The sequence below is a fragment of the Meriones unguiculatus genome, chromosome 2 (genome assembly GCF_030254825.1).
Source record: "Meriones unguiculatus strain TT.TT164.6M chromosome 2, Bangor_MerUng_6.1, whole genome shotgun sequence".
Classification (NCBI taxonomy): domain Eukaryota; kingdom Metazoa; phylum Chordata; class Mammalia; order Rodentia; family Muridae; genus Meriones; species Meriones unguiculatus.
Genome location: NC_083350.1, coordinates 128,436,270 through 128,461,227, shown reverse-complemented (window position 1 = coordinate 128,461,227; position 24,958 = coordinate 128,436,270). Strand labels below are relative to the sequence as shown.

Genomic DNA, 24,958 nt, shown 5'->3' with positions numbered 1-24,958 from the left:
ATTATAAAGTAATTACTAAACTAATTCTGAGTTTACATGGAGTTGCTGGGTTTTGAAGTAAATGAAAGCAAATTATATTTCTGTTAACGTTCAAAGTTACCCTTTGGTACAGAGCGGCTAAAGTGTACTCTCTGCTAGGCCATGAAAACAGTGCAGCCTGCATTATGGAATCTTACCTGTTTTAGATCTGTGTTTGCAGAAAACTTTCAAGAACAGCTTCAATTGTCATCAAACTTTTACAAACAATTTGAAGATGCCCTTTCCTACCTCATCCTCTCCTTCCAGCCATCAAACAAAACACTAATAGGAATAGTTAAATTCGGTCATCACTATTAGATCACTGAATGGACAGTTTTGCATGTAGACATGGGATATGCCTGCTCTTTGAATGTCGAAGCCTCCTTATATTGTCGTACTCCATAGGAGCTGGCGAAATTACATGGCCCCAGGACAGCACCTGCCTTGGAAGGCCTCTTTCCACAGAGATCAGAAGGTGGTTGGTGAGTGAACATTGTCTTCTCACTGAGGCGCTGTAGGCTAATTATACCTGCCCTGCTCAGAGGGTGGTAATAATACCTTGAGAGAAGTGAGATTGGAAGGTGAGCACAGGAGAGAGGGGGAAAAGCTGCGAAATTGAATCCAGCCTAGTCTACCGACAATTCTAAGGTTTTCAGTGGGAGCTCCAGCAAATAGAGAACACATGTTTACCAGGCCTCTTCCCCTGTCTATTTTCTATGCAAGAGCAAAGATGGACATGGTAAGGAACTGTCAAGATTCCTTACATTTGGCTTACATTTCTTTGATGTGATTTCTTGTCAGGTTTTGAGGCTATGCCCGTCTTTTTCCCAAACAGGGATTTACAGGTACTAAGTCGAGAGAGAGCAAAGCATTCTTAGAATTGCGACAGTGCTTAGTCAGTTGGGGAGAGGCTTGGGAAAAGCTTGTTTTCTATGTAAGCAAGCAGTAAGGAACTACCAGCTATTTAGATTCTCAGCCCTCTGGCTGCTCTTTCTTTTTTCTCTTGGGATTGTTTTAAAAACGAAGAACATTTTAAAGACCTGTCCCCTCTGGCCCTTGTTCTATGAGAGATGAGAAAAAGGAAGTTTCTTTGCAGTTAAATTCCATAAAAACAAAAATCAAGCCTACAAAAATTCATAATTCCGGTGATTTTAAAATCACACACACCTGGAAGAACTAAAATTCTATAACGAAGAATCCCTTGTGTGATATAAAATAAGTTATGACTTACCAATCTGCTAACCCAATGTGTAATGTGAAGATAAGGCTCCGTGAGGTTTAGAAAATGACTGCCTCCTCAAGTGAGTTACAAGTTAGTATGCGACATTAGAAAATGCTTTCATGGACAGTAACCTATGGCATTTTGTCACTGTGGCTACATACATGCCTGAGAAGAGAACTACATAAAAGAAGAGGATTATATTTTGACTCCTGGCTTCAGGGGTCTCTGTCTGTGGTCAGTTTGGTCCATTGGTTTTAAGCCCCATAGTAAGGAATCCCAGGTACAGAAAATCAAATGTCTCACATTCTTGTAAAATATGGAGCTATAGTGTCTTTCTCCAGTGAGTAAGGACAGTAGAAACTTTCTTGTCTTTTTTTCTTTTTTCATTAGCAGAGGACTATCAGGTGCCAGCAAATGTATAGAAGTCAAGGAGGGGATGATACAGAGCTGACATCATTGACCTTCAAACACTGGACACTTCCTATGGCTGAGAACACAGCTCGGAGATAGCTGCAATAGTTCTTCTAAATGTGATCAGCACTAAGAATGATGTTCCATAGAATGGAATAGAAATCTTGGAACTGGATGGCACCAACCAATTCCAGAATCTCAATTACTTCAGAACATTCTCTGCAGCAAAATGAGGAGATCCAACATATCCACATCTCCTGATAAGCTATGAAGTTTCCTAATAGCCCTAAAGGTTCAAAGAAGACTAAACACAATCACAGGAAACTCTTTAAAAAGCAAATAGAAATCACGAGCAAAGTTTCCTTCAAACTAGACTCATCTTGTTCTTATTCAAATGCAACATCCCTCCTTTCACCAACAGATTGGCCAACTTATTCCACTTAATGTAGGAAGCACTGTTGTCACTCCCTAAGTGCCAAAATTACTTCAGTCTAAAGTCCTATAGTTTAGCTTTAGCTGTGCTTAATGAAATATATAAAGATGTTTTAAATGAATCTTTAAAGCTGGGTTAATGCTTTTAACCCAGCTCTTAAGTAGAGGTGTTTTCATATATGGTTTTTAAATTATCAAGATGAGATAGTATTTTGCATTTCCTTCCCTCTTTAATTTGCCAGTGCTTTTATGCCATTCTCAAAAATCAAAGCTTCAAAATACTGATTTTGAGGTAGAGACATTTTAATATCTCTCACAAATGTTTCATGTAGAAAGATGCCATTAATTGTCTCACAAGAACCCAAACCATATCTTCCCAAGGAAACAGAGCCCCAGAGTTTTACAAGAGTCATCCAACAGAAGCAAAACTAGGTTGGAAGAGATGAAAAGAAAGAAATAGTTTCTTGTTGTTGTTTTTGTCTACAAATACCAGGAGCATACAGCTTTGCTCTGCCAGACACTTCAGCAAAGAAATGGATGCTGCCCTGAAAGTCATACTACTGAAACCAGAGATAAGACAAGTAAAAGACAGAGTTGCTATCAATTCAAGGCATTTTACAAAGAGGGTTTTGCTGTGGTAGGTTGCCAGATGAATCCTCACAGGTCAGCAAGGTTTTCTGACCCAGCTTTTGATTATTGTTTGTACAAGTCGTGCAGAACTCAGTTCACGCTCCGTGAGTATCACGGGTACCAGGTTGGAATTATTTAGCACCACCAAATAACAGGATTCAAAAATAAGCAAAACAGCTGAAATACCCAACAGTCTGGTCTAACCTGGGATGCTCTGTCTCCTCACAGCCAATGCTCCATCGGGCGGCTTTGTCTGGCTGGCAGATTTACTGTAGGGACTCTCATCTGCAAAGGTACAATGAAGGGTTTGGTTAATTTTCATCCAGTTTGCGAGCATGGTGAAGATCTGTAATGGACTGCAATCCTTCATCCAGAGAGAGGTAATGAGGGGCAGGAGGAAGAGTTGGGGACTTGAGTCCTACGTTTGGGTGAGCTTTAGGATGAGTCTGGATGTTAAGAACATTCGGTTCTTCTTGAGAAAGAGGGACACAATTCTCAGAGTTGTAAGGCTTGAAAGGCCAAAACTCTACATGGAGACATTTTTTAAATGATCAGGAATGCACCAGTAGGCACATCAGTCCTTTGCCTGTCATCTCCATCCACCAATAAACAGTGAATACGTGTAACAGGAAGATAAAGACTGAACAAAATGGCTCAGTGGATGCTAAGAATACTCAGCAGGAAGAACAAAGGAAAGGAGAGAAAATGCAGTATTTCAGATAAGGGGATTAAAGAGCATTAGTATTGAAGGAGAATGAAGACAAAGGTTAGTAGGATCCTCTTGGGAACACAAACCAGCATCCAGGTTAAAGCAGAGGATGGGGTCATTCCAAAGGGAAGATAGGAGAAGCAGAGACGTGGCAAGGGATGATGGTTAGGCAAAAGAAGGTATGTATTGCAATGAGCTGTTAAGATTTTTTTTTGGAGAGTTAGTTTAAAATAACGAGCAGAGCAATCCAGAGAGCAACTGAGAGGACAGAGGGTTCCAAGCATCATGGATTTCTGAGCATCAGGGAAGAGGCCAAGTTACTGAAACTCTAGGTGTCAAGATCATGGAGGAGATGGTGGTACAAATTACAAATAAAGCGATTTGTTTGGGATTTCTTCTGAGTTGGAAACAGGAGCAGTGACATAGAAGGCTCATGCTTGTATTAGAACAGTAAGGAACAATGCTTCCCAGTTTGGACTGAAGCATCCTTGTGTCTAGGAGAGGAGACAGCAGGAGTAAAACCTTAGAAGTTCCAAGCACAAGACTGATGTGGCTTGAGGAAAAAAAAAATCATGTAAAATAATTTACCCAGCACATTCAGTCAAGCTGGGTGACACAGTGACACCTCGTCCCACACCAGAACTCGTTTGTTACTGCTGTCATCGTTTTAACTGGAAATCATTAAGGGATTAAAAGGAATCATATCGCGCATGGCAAACTATTAAATATAACAAGCATTTAATTCAGCAACAAGGTTTATCATCTGAGGGCGCTGCGCATTAATTCTCCCAGCTAAGTGGCGTGTGTTTCCACAGCGAAGTGCTTATTTCTTCTCCGGGATGTGCTTTTCCTGGAAATGATTCACGGTTTCTTCATGAAATGAACAATGTCTTTATAAGCAATGACAAAAGGAAAGATTAACGCCACTGAAACAGCAATTAACTTAAACCGTGGCAAGCATGTCGTCTCATGTTCATATCCCATTTATCACACGATTCTGTTCATTTTTTTCCAACCATAACAAAGCTAGCGGCTCTGGGGTACCAAAACAATCCACGTCACCTACGCTCCTCCCAAAGCAGCATCTGAGGTCTTGGACTCTTCTGACTGCAAACAACATGTTGAAGACAATTAAATGCCACAAAACAAATCTAAACATTTCATCACCGAAGTGGCGGCCGCTTGTCCCAACACCCATTCCCACCTGAAGAGGCGAGTGAGTTTCCCACATTGGTAGCTTAAGAACTAGATGCTGTGCTTCACACAACGGCTATTCAAACAGGCAGCTTCCGTGCAAAAGGTCCGAGAGTCTTCCCAAGATTGTTTCAGTGCTGCGTTTCCTTTAGCCACAACTTAGCAACTGCTCAATTATAAAGACAGGGCACTGAGCCGCGTGATGCCCACCACACTCCCAGATTCAGGAACTGCAACTTAAGCCTCTTTCAGTTCTTAGTTTGTTTGTAAGGTCCTGAGTTGACTGCAGGGCTGGGGTTTCTTAAAGGGCAACAGATTTCCCCAGGAGATTCTTGGGTTACCTACTCTTATGCTCTACTTTAAGGAGACTAATAGGAAGGAAGGAAGGAAGGAAGGAAGGAAGGAAGGAAGGAAGGAAGGAAGGAAGGAAGGAAGGAAGGAAGATGAAATTCACCTAGTTTGCATTATAGAAGTAGTCAACTCTGTTAAATTGTTTTCTCATTTATATTTGAAAGCTAGTTCCTCGATTTAGGCCTGTGAATGAACCCGGCCAGCCGGCCAGCATCTGTGTCACCATTTCCCAACCCACACCCTCTCTCCCAGAATAAAGCATGTCCTTCCCAGGTACAAGGGAAAGGAAATGCTTCTCCAGAAGCTAAAAGCTGTACTGGCCAAACAATCATATAGGAAAAGTTCAATATTAGCTAAGAATAGCTTGCCAAAGATGCCAGGGTGATGGCTGCAGTGCCTGATGGGAGTGTCTTGAGCACTATGGAGGGCTGAACAGAGGAGACCCCTGGTACAGCGCTACAGTAGTTACCAGGAAACTTCCAGAGAAGTTACCTCTTCACTCTAAAAGTACCAGAGGCAGCATGAGCCTCTGCCGCTATTCAACATAGCTCTCCCTGAGGTGAGTTAGTCAAACTCAACTCCTGACTCAAACTTTGTCTGCAAACGGAAAGTGAGAAAAGACACAGGACAATCAGTAGTCAACACCCCACCCAAGGACACCGAAGGGCAAAAAAGACAGGGTATGTTTTGTTTGAATCTATTTTCCTTTAAAAAAAAAAGTCAAAAAAATTAAATACTTATTTATTATATATTTTTTATGTATGATTTCTTTGCATGCATGTATATTTGTGCTCTATGTGTGTGCCTTCTGGGGGCCTGAGGAGGCCTGGAGAGGGCATCAGTTTTCCTGGGACTGAAGATGCAGGCAGTTACAAACTGCCATGTGAGTGCTGGGAACTGAACGTGTGTTTTCTGTAAGAGCGACACATTTTCTTAACAGCTGACCAACTCTCCAACCCCTCATTTTGTATTTAAGTATGTATGTATGTGTGTGTGTGTATGTATGTATGTATGTATATATGTATGTGTGTGTATGTGTGTGTTGTATGTGTATGTGCGTTTATGCGTGTGTCTCTGTGTTGTATGTGTATGATGAGTTTGTATGTATGTGTGTGTCTGTGTATGTATGTGTGTGTGTGTGTATATATGTGTGTGTGTCTGTGTGTGTATATGTGTGTGCACTGTGTGTGTCTGGGTGGGTATGTGCACACGAGCGCAGGTTCCCACAGAAGAGGGCTTTGAATCCTGAGCTGGAGTTACAAACGGTTGTGAGCCACCTGATGTGGGTGCTGCGAACTGAGCCCCAGGTCCTCTACGAAAGCCGTGTGCTCTACCCACCGAGCCACTTCTCCCGCCTGTGACATTTCAATCCTTTGTATAAAAGCAGCAGAGGCTATGGAACCTTCCATCATGGCTGCTCCCATGTGTCTCTGAAGCATATTTGTATATTTCTTCCAGAATTTCATACTTCCAGGATAGTATAAACAGCTTTTAAAATTTTTGTGACTAATACTGAAGCCCAGGGAGGTTTGAAGAAGAAAACACACTTAAAACGAGTCTAGACGGAATTTCTTACTTTCTTATTCCTACACTTTAAAAAAAAAACCTTTTCTCCTCATGAATAGACAAAATTTTATAGGCCAACAGTAAGTTCCCATGCTGCTGCATCAGGCCAGGATGTGATGTGTTTTGGCACACGAGGGCAGCAGGCATTGCGTGCTGTGGGTTACCCCCACGGGAGAGCCTGGGAAGCGTCTCATTCTTTCCTACTGTGACGTGTGTGCACGCGCTATTGCCCCCTCCTCGTCTGCTTACAAAAGTGAAGAAGAAAATTTAAAAATGGCAGGACAGAAACAATTCATAGGCTCAGCTTTACATTTACAATGTGGAGCGTGTGTGTGCCCACAGAGGCCGAAGGAGGGATCTGCCGCAGTCGGAATTGCAGGCAGTGGTGAGCTACCTGACGTGGGTGCTGGGACCCGAACCCAGTTCCCTTGCAAGGGCAGTTTGTGCTTCACACCACTGACACACTTTTCCAGCCCCTCAGGTTTACCTGTGAATCACAGAAATCTAAAACAAAAGCCAATAGAATTAATTGAGTCCCAGCATGGGCCTAAAAGAGCCTTTGGATATCTTTTTTTTTTTTAATTTTATTTTTTTCTTATCAGTTACATTTTATTAACTCTGTATCCCAGCTGTGTCCTGATCCCTCATTCCCTCCCAGTCTCTCCCTCCCTCCCTCATCTCCACAGTGCCCCTTTTCAAGTCCACTGATGGGGGGACCTCCTCCCCATTCATCTGATCCTGTTTTATCAGGTATCTTCAGGACTGGCTGCAAAGCCCTCCTCTGTGGCCTAACAGGACTGCTCCTCCCTTGGGGGTGGGAGGTCAAAGAGCCAGTCATTGAGTTCCTGTTAGAAATAGTCCTTGTTCCCCTCACTTTGGGAAACCAATTGATTACTGAGCTACCACAGGCTACATCTGAGTGGAGGTTCTAGGTTATATCCATAGATGGTCCTTGGTTGAGTGTCAGTCTCAGAAAAGACCCTGTGCCCAGATATATTTGGTCCTTGTGGAGCTCCTATCCTTTCCCCATCAGACTAACTCCCCTTCTTTCATATGATTCCCTGTACTCTGCCAAAGGTTTGGTCATGAGTCTTTGCTTTGAAAACACTGATAGTTAGAGTCTTTCAGATGCGCTCAGTAGACTCCTGTCATACGTTCAATGCACATCCCATCTGTCTTTCTAAACGAGGATTGATCATCTTACCCCATGTCCACTCTCTTGATTATCTTTTTTAGGTGTATAGATTTCATTATGTTTATCATATCTTATAGGTCTATATAAGTGAGTATATACCGTGTTTGTCTTTCTCCTTCTGGGATATTTCACTCAGAATGATCTTTTCTAGATCCCACCATTTGCCTGCAAATTTCATGATTTCCTCCTTTTTTGATTGCTGAGTAGTATTCCATTGTGTAAAAACACCACAATTTTTGTACCCATTCCTCCGTTGATGGACATCTGGGTTGTTTCCAGGTTCTGGCTATTACAAATAAAGCTGCTATAAACATGGTTGAGCAAGTATCCCTTTTGTGTACTTGAGCAAACTTTGGGTATATACCTAGCAGTGGTATAGTTGGATATCTTTTAAGATACATATTAATACTTCCCCTTTGTTGGATTAGGGAGGTGACAACTTTTGAATATAGAAACGAATTGAACATAGATCAGATCAGATAATGAAATATCCGAGAACACAGAATAGAGAAATCCTACACGAGTACAGCGCATACAACAGGTATTCAGCAATACTTTGCTACGAGTCTACGGCATATGGACAAGTATGTGAGTATACTCCCAACCACCTCTGTTTTTCTTTTTCTAATTTTTGGGGGCAGATCTAGATTTATAGACTATCCCTGTTAAAGTCACATCATTATCCAACAGCTCTTCAGAGCTTACATCCTAATGTGACAGTCCAAACTATTTTTTTCACTTTCTGGTTAGTGCCATGGCATGTTAGGGAGATGTGACTATCTATAAAACTGATATTAATTACATATTTTTCTGCATTTATTCAGACTTTTTGAATGATTTGTCAAATGATATTTTTTATTAATTTATTTACATATTGAAATAAGGTCTTCTGTAGCCCAAATTGCTTTTGAATTTGCTAGGTAATTAAGATAGGTTTGAACTCTCCATCTTCCTGCTTCACTAGCCGAGTTCTGGAAGTACAGATGTGCAACACCACACCCATAAAACCATCTCTAAAATCATTCCTTTGAACAAAAGAGTCCTGCCTTTCAGGCCACACTCAACTTTGTCATTGACAGTAGATCCTATTAACAAGAGATCCTCTTAAAAGTCACCTTGGGGACCAGACAGACATTTAACAGGTGTGTCTGTGCTCACTGCAGCAAATGCTGAAAGTGGAAATATTATCTAGGGTGTCAGAAGAGCTAGCCTTCTCTGATGACACCCCTGTAGCTAGAGAGTCACTGTCACACATGATGGCCTCCCACTGTCATAGGGGTTTGGCAATAATGAAGAGCAACAAGGATCTCTGAGAGTCATTCCGAGGCTGGGGAATATGCCCTCTGTTGACACAGAATAAGCAAGGTGACAGAAGTTCAGAGGAGCTTAGTCAAGGATACACACAAAACAACAGTTAAGCAGGGTCGGGAAGCCACCTGCCCCTCATGTCTTAGGGTTACTATTGCTGCAATGAAACACCATTTATCAAAGCAACTTGGGGAAGAAACAGTTTATTTGGCTGATGTGTCTACATCACTGTCCATCATTAGAGGAAGTCAGGACAGGAACTCAAACAGTGCAGGGACCTGGAGGCAGGAGCTGATGCAGACAGAGCGTATGGACAGGTGCTGCTTACTGGTTTGCTTACCGTGGCTTGCTTAGACAATTTCTTATAGAACCCAGGACCACCAGCCCAGGGGCGGCCCCGCCCACAGTGAACTGGGCCTCACCTCACTGATGACTAATTAGGAAAACAACCTACAGGCTGGTCTACCTGCAACTTAATCTTATGCAAGCGTTTTCTTAACCAACGTTCCCTCACGTCAGATGATCCTAGCTGTGTCCGGCTGACACGGAACTAGCCAGCACATTTCACCTGCCCCTATTAGGCCGCAGTATCCATGTGCAAAGCATAGGAAGCAAGAAACTGTTCATCTGACTGGATCACTTATTCCGAGTGAAGCTGTTGTTTATTCCCTTGAAAAGAAAAGAGCGATCATCTAAGGAGGAAGGCTCCACTGAGCATCACAGCATCACAAAGTCTGTGCTGGAGCTGGGTAGATCATCAGGTGACGTGATGTAGGCTCAGGTCCCTTGCGTTAGCATATCTTTCCAGCATGGCCTGGCATCAAATGGATGCCATTCCCAGGATCCGAGCTCCTCAAAACTGGATATGAATGTGGCTCAGGACCACTCTGGCTGTCTTCGGGGTTTTGTTGAAGAAAATAACATTTAATTTCCTTTCGCTGAGACTAATCAGCCCATGCCAGACAATCTCTGGCAACTAATTATGCACAATTGAGGCACCTGCTAAGCCAGCAGCTCCCTTAACTTCTTGATTAGGAAAAACAGATATTTGGTTCATTTAAACATTATGACCATTTCCCAGCCTCAGGAGACAGGCAGCTCATGCCACAAGGCTCATGTGTGTCATTACAGACGCGGAAGAAAAACACCGCCTTCCACAAAGGCACACAAGGAACCTCACTGTGGAGGAAGTAATATGTCCCTTGGATCCAATTAACGCTCGTGAATTTTAGTGCCTACTATGTGCAAACCAAGGATGGAAGTGAATAAAAGATAATGGACGCATAAGAAGAACGGCATTGGCAGAGTTCTTTTTTACTTCTCAGGTCTCGCTCAGAGTGGAACGTGGTGCTTGCTTTTCCTTCAGGGGAAACTAAGCCTGTGCTGAAGGGAGGTGGTAGAGGTGGAACATGAGAAAAGAGAGAGAGTCACCACAATGGCTTGAAAGAGGGTCTTGCAATCAGAAAAGGGAAGATTAAGCTCTTGCTTAATTTTGAATCTTTCCTGAGCTCCGGTTATTATTCCTGCTTCACATGGACCTATTGTGGTTGTGTCTCTCTCTCATGCCTTCGTCTTCCAATTCAGTTTACTGAAATGGTGGTTTGATGAGATCCTCAAAATTTTAAGCAAGATTTCCAGGAAAAATAACTTTGAAGAGATCTTGGTGACAGATCTTGATTCGTGCCTTTCTCTTTTCATTAAAGTGACTGTGTATGATGACCCGCAGAAGCTAGAGTTCCAGCATAAAGAGACAACCTCATACCTCTTTTCATCTTTCAGTCATTCAATATCATTCCTGATTAAAATAATCCCGTTTTGCTTGGACATGTCAAAGCTACACCTTGCATCTTCCAATGGACGGAATGATCTGCAGCTTTCTTAGTTTACACAGGTTTCAGCAATATTGCTTAGGCATGTGGAGACTACAGCCAAAGGTACCTAGTGGCAATGTATCCTCAAGAATGAGTTAACTGCCTCCTTCACTAACCTGAGTAAGCAGTCCACACAGCTAGTTTTAAAGCACAGAACAGCGATGAGCCGAATTTGATAGTAGGAGGTGAGGTACTTTTCTGCTCCAGCATGGTCTCTCTCCTATTAAGAAAAGATTTTCTCACTCCATCTGCCTTCTCTCCCTCCTGTCTCTTGTCATTTATTTCACATCTGCATGACATTAATGTCCATCCTGACTCTGTAGGGTTCATTATAGTTTTGCAATTCAGAGACAGATGTGCTTTGTAGTCTTATGGCATCAGAGCTTATATTTTTAGACATTAAAAAAAAATCCTCCAAACAGCACAGCTTCGTCTTAAAAGCAAAAGTACCACTGAACAGGGAAAAGCCAATGAGGCCTGTCAACACTACACAAAGAACTATAGGCAAATGAGTAAAGCTAGGAGTAGGGGAGGGGGTCCGCGGAGGAGTACACCAAGTTATTGTCCTGTGAGAAATGGTTAGCCCCGAAAACATACCTACAGTAGCATCATGTAGACCCAACAGCTTGTATTTAGGAACATGTATGTATATACATCTCTCTTTTTCTCTCTCTCAAACACACAAACACACACACACACACGTGTGTGTGTGCATGCTGTAACAATTGGTGAAAAAAGAGGCCATGAATCTGAAGGCCAGCAGAAACGAGTACATGTGAGGGTTTAGAGGGAAGGGAAGGGAGGGATGTTGTAATTAAAAATAATCTCAGATTTTTTTTAAAAAATGTAAAAACAAAGCAAAACAAAAAAAAGTGTGATAAATTCTACACAATGATAGGATATCTTTTAAACCGTGTTACTCTTAACCACATAGCAACTCATATGGTTGAAGGAGACATGTGCCTCATAGGCTTACACACTGGGGAATTTATTGCTAGCTTACTGGCTACTGATGACCGGATCCTGAGAACTCTGACCTAGTCATTGGGAAAATCCTTTGCCAAGCTCATGTGATGGTGTCATGATTGGGAAAAGATGAAAATATAGGAAATGTGGCCTAATTAGAGGAAGGTCATTGGGAGCACAGTATCTTTTCCCACTCCATCTTTTCCTGCCAACCATGAAATAAGCTGTTTTGTTCCACCATAGGTTCCTGCTACTGTGGTATTCTGCCCAAGCACACAAGATCACATACAACATACTAAAACATGAGCCCAAATAAGTCTTTTCTCTGTCAAAATGGTTTCTCTCGTGTATTTGTTATGCCAAAGCTAATGCTACTTCAGCAATTAAGTTTTACAGCTAAAAACAATATCACTTGTTCATGTCATATTGCTATAGGTCTGCTTTTCAAGACCAATATTCTCCTTTCTGTTTTCTAACTCTTTGCATCTCAAAATAAGGTTCATGGGCAGACCCGCACGAGTAGATGCTAGACAATTGTCAAAAGGGTGAGACTCCAGACCCCACCAACCTATGGAATCAGAGTGCGTGCCGAAAGCTCCAGATGACTCATAGGCTCATCAATGTGGAAAGCTCTGCTCATATTGGGACATCTAAAATCAAGTAACTTTACAGGCAGCAAGGGGTTGCCTGTCCTATCTGATTTGATGATGTCCATGAACACCTACAAAGGAGTTAGTAAACTAATTATCAAACCTGCATAGGCCTTGCTAGGTCTCAAGAATGGTGACTACCAGATTGATTATAGAATTAGTTCCTCAAATGAAGATGAGACTTTATAACATTCTAAGTTTGAGTGAATTCTGCTATGTCTTGAGTTGCTTTAAACCTTTCAAACGATCTACAGTGGTTGAATTATAGGAGTGGGGTTACTCTAATTAAATTGCCAGGGAGGATTATAATAATAACGAATAACAAGAAACATTTCTGTGGCAAGACTGAGAAACATTGGGTTATTATTTCCTACCTACAAAAGGACAAATGAACATGGTCATTCAGTCCTGCTTATGATGGGGACAGGGGTAAAGAGCTTCTATCACACTGTCTCCTTCACCTCTTTTACTTCCATGCATAGTCACATCACCATTTTCCTAGACGTGGGAAGGTCCCCACCATACAGCCTAATCTCAGAATGGTGCACATGGACAAAGAAGACTGCTTTGGCCCTGTGGCAGACCTCTTGGAAGGGGTCTGTGATTATGCCGTTCCTTGATAGTGCAGGCTTTTTGGAAGAGGAGTTTCTCTAGCCAGGTTCATTTGAAAACCCTCTCTGAAATTAATGAGCATGAAATTGCACATTTTCTGCCTCTGGCGTTTCTATTGCTAATATGTTTGAACCACAAATGAGAACTCCTTGCCCCTTAATTTAGTTTCCAGTAAGGAGAGAAGACCCAACATTGGGCCCCTTCAGACCTGTTTCATCAAAGAATGAACATTTCTAGAGGGCGGGCCTCCTTCCCAAGAGACCCATTTTCTTTAACATATCATTTCTTTCTTTAATATCTTAAATTCAGTACATATTCCTGATTCTTTGCATGTAGTAAGTGCCATATACTTTAAGCTTTTGACTTATCTGCTAGATGATTCCAGATGACATGCTCAGGATTCCCCACAGTTAAATGAATACTCATGGAGTCAACAGATTTGCATTAGAATGATAATCTGATGGAAAAATCTGAATTGCCTCAGGGTAGCTACTAAAAGCTGCATTTTAAATCTATGTTTGAGAAGTACACCTCTCTTTAGGAAAAGAGGTATTCATTTACATTGGTACAAACAGGTTTGACCCAGTTGGTGAGATGTCTCAGTGGGAAAAGGCGTTGCTGCCAAACCTGACATCCTAAGTTTGATGTCTGGAACCCCACATGCACATCTGGCAGGTTTCCTTCCCCAACAAATAAGTAAATAAATTCAATAAAACCCACCAGGCACTCACTATATACCACCACAAATCTAAGGCCTTTATATGTAATTGGATTTTTTTTTGTCATGAGAACTCAATTCAATTTCAAATTGTAAAATACATAAATTTATTTTACCAAAAGTATGTCAGGATTAAGGAATAACTAGCCATTATTTATCTTAAATTGCATATGCCTTGGTGACTGACAAAGAGCTACTCTTACACCAAATCCTAGGGCAGGTGGGTATATTAAATGTTCCATCCTGTCAGCACTTAGAGTTTTATCAATACAACAATGTGATGGCACAGGTACAAGCACACTGCTTGACATGCGATGACAAGAAGGTTATACAGATGAAAGATTGTGTGCAAATTTCTATGCAAACAGAGAACAGAAACAAGACTTTTACATACATAGCTTGTTAGATTCTGATATGTTGTTTAGCAAAATTCCACATACTCTTTTGAGAATTCTTTTTGTATGTATAAACAGATGTACGTCTTCACACTGCAGCAACAGTTGTGACTCTTCTGTGTCACTAAGTGTCGCTGACCAGACATTTAGAACAATATTTGACGATCTCCTGAAATTTCAATTTAGGGGGAAAATCAAACATAAATTTTTGGATTTTACATCGTTGTCACAAAGTCATGATTTAACTTTGGTACAATATTCAAGGATCTTTCCAGTAAATAAAATAAATCTCTTGAAAGAATACCTTTAAGCCAAGAGGCTCAAAGAATTTTAGGAGGTGGAATCTGTCTGAATTTATACCTCTAACTCCTACTCCGTGCCTTTTATTTTTTATGAACTGTTTCCCACAAGTGGTTTATAATCTTTAAGTACATAAATATGGAGAACTCCCTTTTATCCTTTAATATTCTAGACATTTCCCATAGCCCATTGACTACAGCACTCTAGACCTTTCTCTAGGGCTTCTGAAGCCAGAAGTGTGAATAAATCTTAGACCAGGGAGAATCTACCAATGGCTTGCATAGTGAGGTCATGTCGAGGTGTGGTCTACCCATTCTCTCCTTTGGATCTCCAAGCCCATCTCAGCAAGCATCTGGGATCCAGGGCAGGAGGACTGTAGCTCAGTCTAAGACTTGGGAGCATTACATGCAGGTGAATTGCCGAGCAGACCACCTGGACTCCACTAGACAGCAAATTTCCAGACATCCTTAAGACCCAAGGTGATTAATACCACAGTCATGTCACCCCCAAATTGGCATCTGTCTTAGTTTTGGATAATTTTCAAGACTCACTTCTCAACTTATTTTTAAAGATGTTTGTTTTGAATATTCTATGACTTGGAGCTAGCGAGATGATGGTCCTGCTATTCTTACAGCGGACCAGGGTTTTGTTCTCGCATCTACATGGTGGATTACAACTGTCTGTAACTCCAGTGCCAGGAGAGCTGACACCTCTTCTGGCCTTCATGTGTACCAGGCACATGCACAATGCCCATACGTACTTGCATGTGAAATATACATGTAAAATAAATAAACCTTTTTAAAAAAATCCCAAAATTTACACCCGGTTTCTCAGTGTGTGTCTGTATCACTGCATACCACTTCAGCACAAATATTTGCTGTCCAACATCAGGAAAGCGGGCAGAAATCACATCAACTGCCTTGAGAATAATGCATATCACACAGAGTCTGGAGTTGTCACACGTCTTTCTTTGCTAATTCATCTCTAGGTCAAGCCAGAGCAGATGACTGCTTATCAAACAGATGACATGTGTTTTTAGTGCACGATTAAAGCAGGATTTGCTCATCTGTCAGAATCCAGGCAGTCTGGTTTCTGTTATTTAGAGCTCTACTTTAGATACCGTCTGGTTTTACAGTAAGAGACTGTGATGATACAGATAAAACCTCAGTAAAGTGTGAAGACAGAAAGAAGTATTTTGTGGGAGACTCTAAAGCCGTTTTTTGTTCACTGGACTCTCACTGCCATGCAACAGTGTGTGTGTTTCTCCGTGCATGTGTGGTCTTGAATGAGCCTCCCCGCTCCCCCCCCCCCCAACCTTTCTGGAGCTTCAACTGCCTCAATTATTAAAGGCTGACCTCACAGGATTCCTAGGAGAACCAAATACCACAGTATAAATAATGTAGCTAGATGTGAACCATGGCTGCTCAGAGGGTAAAAGCTCCTTTCTGTCTAGTGGGAAAAGAACCAGCGTGACAGGCAGGAGCCAGTTGGATTCTCTTAGAGCAACGAATGTCCTTTCTAAATACTACCTTGTAGTGTGAATTCTGTGAGTATGGATTTAATTTTACAGCCATAACTATTAAAGCTACAGTTATTGAAAATGAGAAAATTTAGCCTTGGGGAAATTAAAATCTACCTGAAGCCAAAGAGCTAACAAAAATCAGAGAAAGGCTTTGAATTAGGTTCAGCCTAACTACAAGACCATTCTCTTCCCAATACTGCTACAGTGACTCATTGTGAAGAATTCACATAACAGAAAGCTATAGTGTAAGAGAAGAAAAAAGTGGAATCTTACAACTGTAGACTAATTTTCATGCTGCCCAACTCAGTACCTCCACTTTCCATCATCAAAATGAAGATTTATTATGTACATTTTTAATGCAATGGAAAAACTGCTTGCTGAGTTTTTAGCTGGAAAATTCATCTGATATTAAATGGTCTATTGTAAGTCAATTTGTCAGTAGCAAAGTAAAAAATTAAAATCCAGGTACCTAGATTTAATAATCCAAAAAATTTCAAATTATCTTTATTTGCTTCTGAGACAAATTATTCAGATATACAATCTCCCCCACGAATTACTTGCTTGTCTGACTCTCCTTGGGTTACATCTGCCTCATCGACTTCACTATTTCTCGCCATAAATCTTGCCTGAACAAAGATTTAGCTCTTACACTTAATTAGGATGAACAGGGAAAATGCATTTCAATGCCACAGAATGTGAATGTTTCATTCAGAACCGATTCTGAAGCATTATATTCAGTAGAACCCTTCCAGTTTTCCAATTATCAAACCACCAACAATTACAATCACCCAGAATAAAAGGAACCTTTGCCTCCATCATTGCTTGTCAGTTGCATTATTGAACTTTGAATCTGCTTTGGGATACTTCAATTGTGAAAGTAATCATGTACAACTCTATCCAATTCTATCAGCAGGATACCTCAGAGGAGGTCCATTTATGACAACTAAAACTTCCTTGACTCAATTTCATTCTCCCTGTCACCTGCCTTTAGGCATTTTAAAAGGACAAAGTCAAAGCTTTACAAGAGCACTCCTGTGCATTTAATTTTCAGTCACATTGTATATGAAAGCAAGATTTTTTTTTTTAAATAGCAGACAATATAGACAGGCAAATCAGTCAGTGCCTTTGGCATAAACACTGTTTACATTTCTCGGTAAGTTGTACATAAGGTCATATGAGAAATAGGAAGGAAGGAATATAGCATAAATGTGCATATACTTAAAACAGATACATGTCACACATAACACGTATGTGTATATGTATATATACATACATATATGTATATACGCAGATTTTAAGCACTACTAAGAAAAGTACACAAGAGCAGAGGATTAAAAAAGACCTCAGAAATGTAATTATCCCATTCTACAGAATAAAACAATAGGCAGAAATTGAAAACCACCATCTTCATCCTGGTGTCTTATTCTGGAGCCCCATAGTAGGAGTTTGAAGGTAACAGCAAAAGCTAAGAAGGTAATAAGCTTACATAGGATTCTAGGAACTTCCAAACAGCAGAAAATGTATGAGAAGTTTACACTTTATTTTATACAATTCAAAGGCATTGACACTCTACATTTAATATGTCCAAATGATATCCGGAGATGCTGTAAGAAAAAAATTAGCTAAGCTTAGAGACAGAGAGTCCTCAAAGATGAAAGATGTGCAATGAAATTCTGCAGCTTGCAGCATAAAAAAAGGTATGTGAGAAATCAGTTTACCTCACTTGTCCAAAGTGAATTACTGAAACACAAAACAGCAGGCCTTGTAAAGAGGTGGGCACAAATACCACTTCATATGTAATGCCCACATACCCACTGCATAGAAGTATCTAGAAGGGTATGCATTCATGTGTAGCTATTGAACAGTTTGGTGGTGGTTTGAATGAAAATGGCCCCCACAAGCTTAAAGGATCTGGTACTATTTAGTAGGTGTGGCCTTGTTAGAGGAAGTGTGTCACTGGGGAGTGGGCTTTGAGGTTTCAGATGCTAAAGCCAGGCCCAGTGTCACTCTCTCTTCCTGCTGCCTGCCCATCCAGATGCAGACCTCTCAACACCTCCCCAGCATGTCTGCCTGCATGTCATCATGCTTCCCAATATAAAGATAGTGGACTAAACTCCTGAGCTGTAAGCCAGACCCAATTAAACGTTTTCCTTTATAAGAGTTGCCGTGGTCACAGTGTCTCTTCACAGCAATAAAACCTAAGGCTGGTACTGAGTTTAAGCATTGTCCTCCCTTCATTTTTTTTCTCTAGTGTAAAACTTCAGCCTTTACTGGCTTCTACTTTGCTTAAGGCAAGCTTAAGAAAACATTTAGTATTTATTGTGGTAGAAACAGTAAACACCACATAATGGCTGGTACAGGCACCGTAAAGCTCAGATATTGGCTTCCTTGACAATTAGAAATGTATTGCTTGAAATAAGCAAATTGTTCCTGCATTATCTGAAAACTGTCACATTTGTGTAAATAGAGATCATAAAGCTGACACATGTAAGGACCTCTGGTGCTACTCTGCCAGCTCCTTCCCTGGGGCAGATGGTTTTCAGGCAGATCTTTTTGTTTGTTTGTTTGCTTGCTTGCTTTAACTGTTACTAGCAGAAATTTTAGCTAAAATCAGTTAGGTTAAAAAATTCTTAAAAAAAAAAAGCAAGAGTAGAAAGTTTTGTCATCTTTGTTAAATATTTATAAGCACAAAAGAAATAAAGGATGTTAAACATGACAAAGAAATATGAGAAAGCCTGGAGCAAATTGCAAAATTAAATGATATTTTCCCATTTCCTTCAGGTTTTTTTTTTTTTTTTTTGACCCTAGAACTTCTTTCTCGCATCACATGCGTGTACAGCCGAGCTGGAGTGTAAGTCAAAGGCTGAATTTTCATTATAGAGAGGTCCGCAGCGTCACTCGCTGTTCTGGAGAGCAGCGCGGCACATTCAAAATGTGATCTCTTCCCATGTGGACTGCATGTCATGGACAGCTATCTGTGTACCATGCACACACAGAGGGCATATGCACACACAGAGGACACGCGCTCACCGACATGTGAAGGGAAGAGGATAGGCAAGAGCAGGAAGCTCTTATTTCACACTGGTAGGGCTTTATGACATCGTACCAGCAAGGGGCAAGGGAGTGCTATTTTACCACATGTGTGCAGTGCTTGACGTTCCTCAGCTACCTCAGGCGAGACTGGCTGCAGGACAGCCGGAGGGATCCGGAACCCAAGTAGGGAAGGCACCCACGCTTCATGTTCACAAGCTTTTCTAAACTGCTGTCTCTGTTCACAATCCTAACACATTCTCTAAACCTCAGTTTTTCTCGACTTTTTATCAAATGGGGTGATAATGCCTGTTTTAAACTCGTGGGAATTCATCAGGTAAAGTCTGTGGCATACATTATTGGCTACTAAATGCTAATGTCTCCATGACACCTTAGACATTTGACAGGTGTCATCTTTGGGAGAAACCCAAACCAGGCAAATTGAGGGTGTTTTATTTTTTAAAGTCTAGAATGTTCTTTTGCTTAAGTTTTTATCTTTTTATAAGGGAAATGCAGAACTCTGACAACAGAAGAAAATCACTTCTCACACCTAATAACTGGAAGAAATTAGAGATGAGTTTTGAGAGGCTAAAGATTGCTCCTTCCAAAAATAGTTAAATACCCATCCTCTCCCATACATAGGAAAACTATTAAGCATAAACATATCTTTAGCACATGATATGGTAAGTTCCTTCACAGGCCTAACCTGAACCCAAGGACACCAGGTGGGCAAATGCCAGTTCTTTCATGGTACTAGGAGATCAGTTATGAAATTACCACTTTAATTGGGCCCTGGTGATCCTAGAGCTAATGCCCCTTGTAAAAGTTTAGGTTAGAATGAGGAAAATAATTTGTTCACCTGATCTTTTATGCATAATTATCACTAATTACACAAATCTGATTTGTGTCTGTTTCATTAAATACCTCCAAAGATGTTGTTTCGTGTAAAGCCTGACTCTGAAATGCACACGGGCTGCACAGACTCCCTACACGCTCCAGTCTCATTTGGCACTTTAATTAAGCAGAACAGAAGCAACTGAATCTTAAGAACCTACAGTCTTTACCCAGTGAGGTACTCCGTTGTCCTCGCTTCCCATGAAGAGCAACGACAAAGGACAGGCAGCTGTCGGCACCCAGTTTGGAAACAAGAGCTTTCTTTTATTTTTTAAAGTTTCTAATTCTTCCTATAAATTTTTATTCTAAAAAGTGAAACATGGCAAAAGGCAAGCACTCTTTGGTTCTATCAATCATCCCCCAGCTAGCTTGAGAATCTTGGGGAAGGCTGCCCAGAGAGCTCGAATTTGTTCTCTGTTCCCTGAATCACACTGTCAAGGTGCAATTATTTGAATTATGTTTATTCTATACAAGTATAAAATAAAATGCCACTGAATCCCGGAGTTTTAATCTATAAAAGCAGCAGGCATTTGAAACACTGTAAAGGCAGCACCCACTTCCAGTCCCAAGTTTCCCTAAAAACCATGTCGGGGTACACATCACCTTTACAGTCATTTAGAAATCTACACTGATCTTCACGGTCAACGTTTCAGCAGCAGTCAATTCTCTTCTGCTTGACCTGGGATTCTCCATATGCCCTGAGCTCACTGACAATACCTCAGCCAAGTTGTCTGTGCCTTTTGTCCATCCATCTCCTCTTTTGTAGACTTGCAAATAGGACAGAGAATGGTTTGACCACCTTCTTTTATCTCTACCCCTTCTCTCTTCATTAATCTTCATGAAGATTAATGATAATATGTCTGCAGCTAGGACTTTTTTTTCCATAAGCTCTAGACACAGGATATACCCTGCCCATATGTCCTGTCTGCTTGAGTATTTAGCCACTAGTGTAGATATCTACAAGGCATACCAATCTCAGCATGTCTAAAACAGTTATGGGTTTTCCCAATACCTCCGTTCATACCCAAAGCATCTTCATTAACTTAGGTTAAAACTCCCACATTACTGTAAAGCAAAGGACACTGTCATTAGAATAAAATGACTACCTATAGATTAGGAAAGGATCTTCACCAACCCTATATCTGACAGAGGGCTAATATACAGTATATATAAAGAACTAAAGAAGTTAAAAAGCAAAAAATTAAGTAATCAAATTAAAAAAATGGGAAACAGAACTAAACAGAGAATTCTCAATAGAGGAATATTGAACATCAGAGAAACACTTAAAGAAATACTTAGTGTCATTATTCATCAGGGAAATGCAAATCAAAATGACCCTGAGATTTCACCTTACACCCATCAGAATGGCTAAGATAAAAAATTCAAGTGACAGCACATGCTGGAGGGGTTGTGGAGAAAGGGGAAACCTGCTCCATTGCTGGTAGAAATGTAAACTTGTACAACCACTCTGGAAATCAATCTGGCACTTTCTCAGACAATTAGGAATATTGCTTCCTCAAGATCCAGCTATACCACTTCTAGGCATATATCCAAAAGAGGTTCAAGTACACAATAAGGACATTTGCTCAACCCTGTTTGTAGCAGCTTTATTTGTAATAGCCAGAAGCTGGAAACAATCAAGATGTCCCTCAGCTAAGGAATGGTTACAGAAAGTATGGCACATCTACACAATGGAATACTACTCAGCAATGAAAAACAAGGAAATAATGAAATTTGCAGGTAAATGGTGGGAACTGGAAAAGATCATCCTGAGTGAGTTGTCCCAGGAGCAGAAAGACGTGCACAGTATATACTCACTCATATAGACATGTAATATAGGATAAACCTACTAAAATCTGTACACCTAAAGAAACTAATCAAGAGGGAGAACCCTGACTAAAATGTTCAATCCCCATCCTGAAAGGCAAAGAGGATGGCCATCAGAAGAAGAAGAAAACAGGAAACAAGTTAGGAACCTGCCACAGAGGGCCTCTGAAAGGCTCTGCCTGCAGACTATCAAAGCAGATGCTGAGACTTATGGCCAACCTTTGGCAGAGTGCAGGGAATCAGAGTGGGAAATAGTAAGATCTGGAGAGGACAGAAGCCCCACAAGGAGAGCAACAGAACCAAAAATCGGAGCACAGGGGTCTTCCCTGAGACTGATAGTCCAACCAAGTAGCATGCAGGGAGATAACCCAGAACCCCTGCACAGATGAAGCCCATGACAGTTCAGTCTCCTAGTGGGTTCCATAGTAATGGCAACAGGGACTGTCTCTGACATGAACTGATTGACCTGCTCTTTGATAATCTCCCCCTGAAGGGGAAGCAGCCTTACCAGGCCACAGAGGAAGACAATGCAGCCACTCCTGATGAGACCTAACAAACTAGGATCAGAAGGAAGGAAAAGAAGACCTCCCCTCTACCAGTGGACTTGGGAGGGGAGTGTGTGGAGAAGGGGTAGGAAAGGAGGAATTGGGAGGGGAGGAGGGAGGAAGCTACAGGGGGCATACAAAGTAAATAAAATGTAATTAATAAAAAAATTTAAAAAACTCCCAAGTTATCTCTGAACAACAGAATTAGAATTATATATTTGATAATCTACGTGTAAGTTCTGCTGACCCTTTTTAAACAATATACAAGAAATCCCATGGTTATTTTCATTTCTGATGGATTATTGTCCAATTATGTTATTGAGCAATTACATTAGAATCTGTACTATTATGTTTTTGCCTATTATAAATTGAATTTACTTCAAATTTAAAAGGTACCAGGGGATAGCTCAGTTGGTAAAATGCTTGCTTTGCAAGATTAAGGTGGCAAGATTATAAATCTTAAGGCTGGGGAGGCAGAGGCAGATGGATCCCTTGTATTTATTTAGACAGCGAGCCAAGCTCACTTGATGAAGTTTAGGGAGTGAAAGATATTGTATTAAAAAAAAAAAGATGATGATGAGGATGGTGGGGGTGATGATGATGATGATGATAGAGCCTGAGGCTGGAGAAATAATAACCCAAGTTCCCTCTGGCTTCTACGTGCTCATACAGTTGTATGCACACTTCTACCACACAAACCGACATACATATGTGCACACACACACACACACACACACACACACAACATTATGCTAGTTTTGTAGGCATATAGAATGCCAGAATTACAGACACATGAACCCAGGCAATTTATGACAAGTTGAATCCCTTCAAGGAGCCCCTGAGAAGGCAATTTTGAACGTATAAGGGTGAAGCCTAAGCCTCATGGAGACCATGGGAAGTTGAAATTAGTAACATGGAAAGCTACAGCCAGCACATAAGAGAGACTGAAACTGAAATGAGAAAATGGGTAGAGCTTCTCAGACTCTTTTGAGCTCATTTAACATCAATGAATAACATACAGGAAAAGTTGAAACATGGGATCGTTTATAGAGATGATTTCCTGAACCAGTGGCTCTCCTCATGTCACCCATAGACCTGCATATCTTATTTCCTTGCTTTCTGCCTCATTCCTTCTTCAAGCAAGCAGAGTCGGGGCAGGATGATGAGGAGGGGAAGATCTTGGGTGATGAAAGCCAGCTGAAGCCAGATTTACCAACATTGAGAAAGAGACAGTTCAGGAGTTTAAAACCAACCGTCTATCCAACCAAACATAAAACAAAACAGCAGCAACGCCCACAAAACCAACAATGTGATCATCTTCTCTCTTGGTTCACCTCTCTAACCATCTCAACTAGTTGCCTGAGAGTTACAGCGGCCAAAAATAGAACAAGGGCAATCTGTGCTGGTCAAATACACACACACACACACACACACACACACACACACACACACACACACAGACAAACGGCCAGACAGAAAGACACAGACATGCACACACACAGACACACAAACACATCTGAGGTATGGACTGAAGCCAAATCAAATTACCTGCATGCTAGAGAGCAAAGCTAATGGCTCCTCTAGAGTTCACAGGTGTGTGTTCTGAAAGATCTATTTGTTTCTAGGAGTCATAAGAGAAGGGGGGGGAAAGCTCAAGCAAAACAAGAACATCTTTCTGTGGAGTGTTAGGTAACAGCTTGACAACCAGTGTGTGCACTTATGCGCAGGAGCAGCGGTGGAGAAAGGTGGGAAGCTATGTCTCCTTTCAACTTAAGCAAATCATCTCCATGGCAGGACTGTGAAATAACAGCTTTAATTATCCAAAGAGAGCCCATTTCAGGTCTGGCTGCTTCCACCACACTGCCAAAGACAAAGAACTGCATGTTAATTGCTGCAAAACTGTGGTCATATTCATCTTTCTAAGACACTACCTATCTAATAAGTTTTAGTTCCTAATTATTTTTACGAGAATGAGGTTTAATCGAAGATAATGATATCAAGGCATTTGAGTCACTGCATGAATTAATTCAGCAATAGAAATGTTTCATCACATTCTCTCCTCTCTTTTCCCAATATTAAATAGAATAATTTCTTTGAAAAATTATAATTCCCAGAGATGGTCAGGAGAGTCCACTCTTCAGCCCATAGCATACAAGTTCCATGAGCCTAGTTGACCAAAGAAACACTGGTTTTGGTTAAAGATTGGTTATTAGAATTCATTTAAATCAGGGGCATTTGCATATTATAATTTACTGTAATTCAAAACCCACATCAAAGGGCTTGTGGTATGAACTGGGAATGTGGTGCTTTACTTATTTTGCTTTTTCTAAGACAAGGACTCATTATATAGTCCAAGCTGACCTTGAAGTTTAAATCCTTCCACATCAGCCTTTCAAGCTCTAGGATTAGAGGCGTTCACCCTCAGGGCCAGCTACAAATGACCTTTAAAACTAAGGAAAACTGCTTATCCGCATATATAAGGAATGCAAACTAAAGTTTCTGAAGTACATTTTTTTTTTTAACAGAAGTCTCCAAGTTGGCTGACATGTTTTTGAAGCTGTGGTGAAACATACTCTCACCAAAGCAGATGGA

At 40.9% G+C, this 24,958-nt stretch overlaps 1 protein-coding gene across 18 annotated transcripts in view; it reads right to left on the bottom strand.

The window, feature by feature from the left end:
• Grip1 (glutamate receptor interacting protein 1) overlaps window positions 1–24,958 on the bottom strand; it is a 642,849-nt gene that overhangs the window by 190,088 nt on the left and 427,803 nt on the right. For 15 of the 18 annotated variants that reach the window (XM_060378110.1, XM_060378114.1, XM_060378119.1 and 12 more), the window contains exon 2: window positions 2,918–2,998. The exons of the other annotated variants lie outside the window; for them this stretch is intronic. In XM_060378110.1, coding sequence (XP_060234093.1) covers window positions 2,918–2,998 — 81 coding nt within the window. The remainder of the gene's footprint in view (window positions 1–2,917; window positions 2,999–24,958) is intronic. 18 annotated transcript variants of the gene reach the window in all.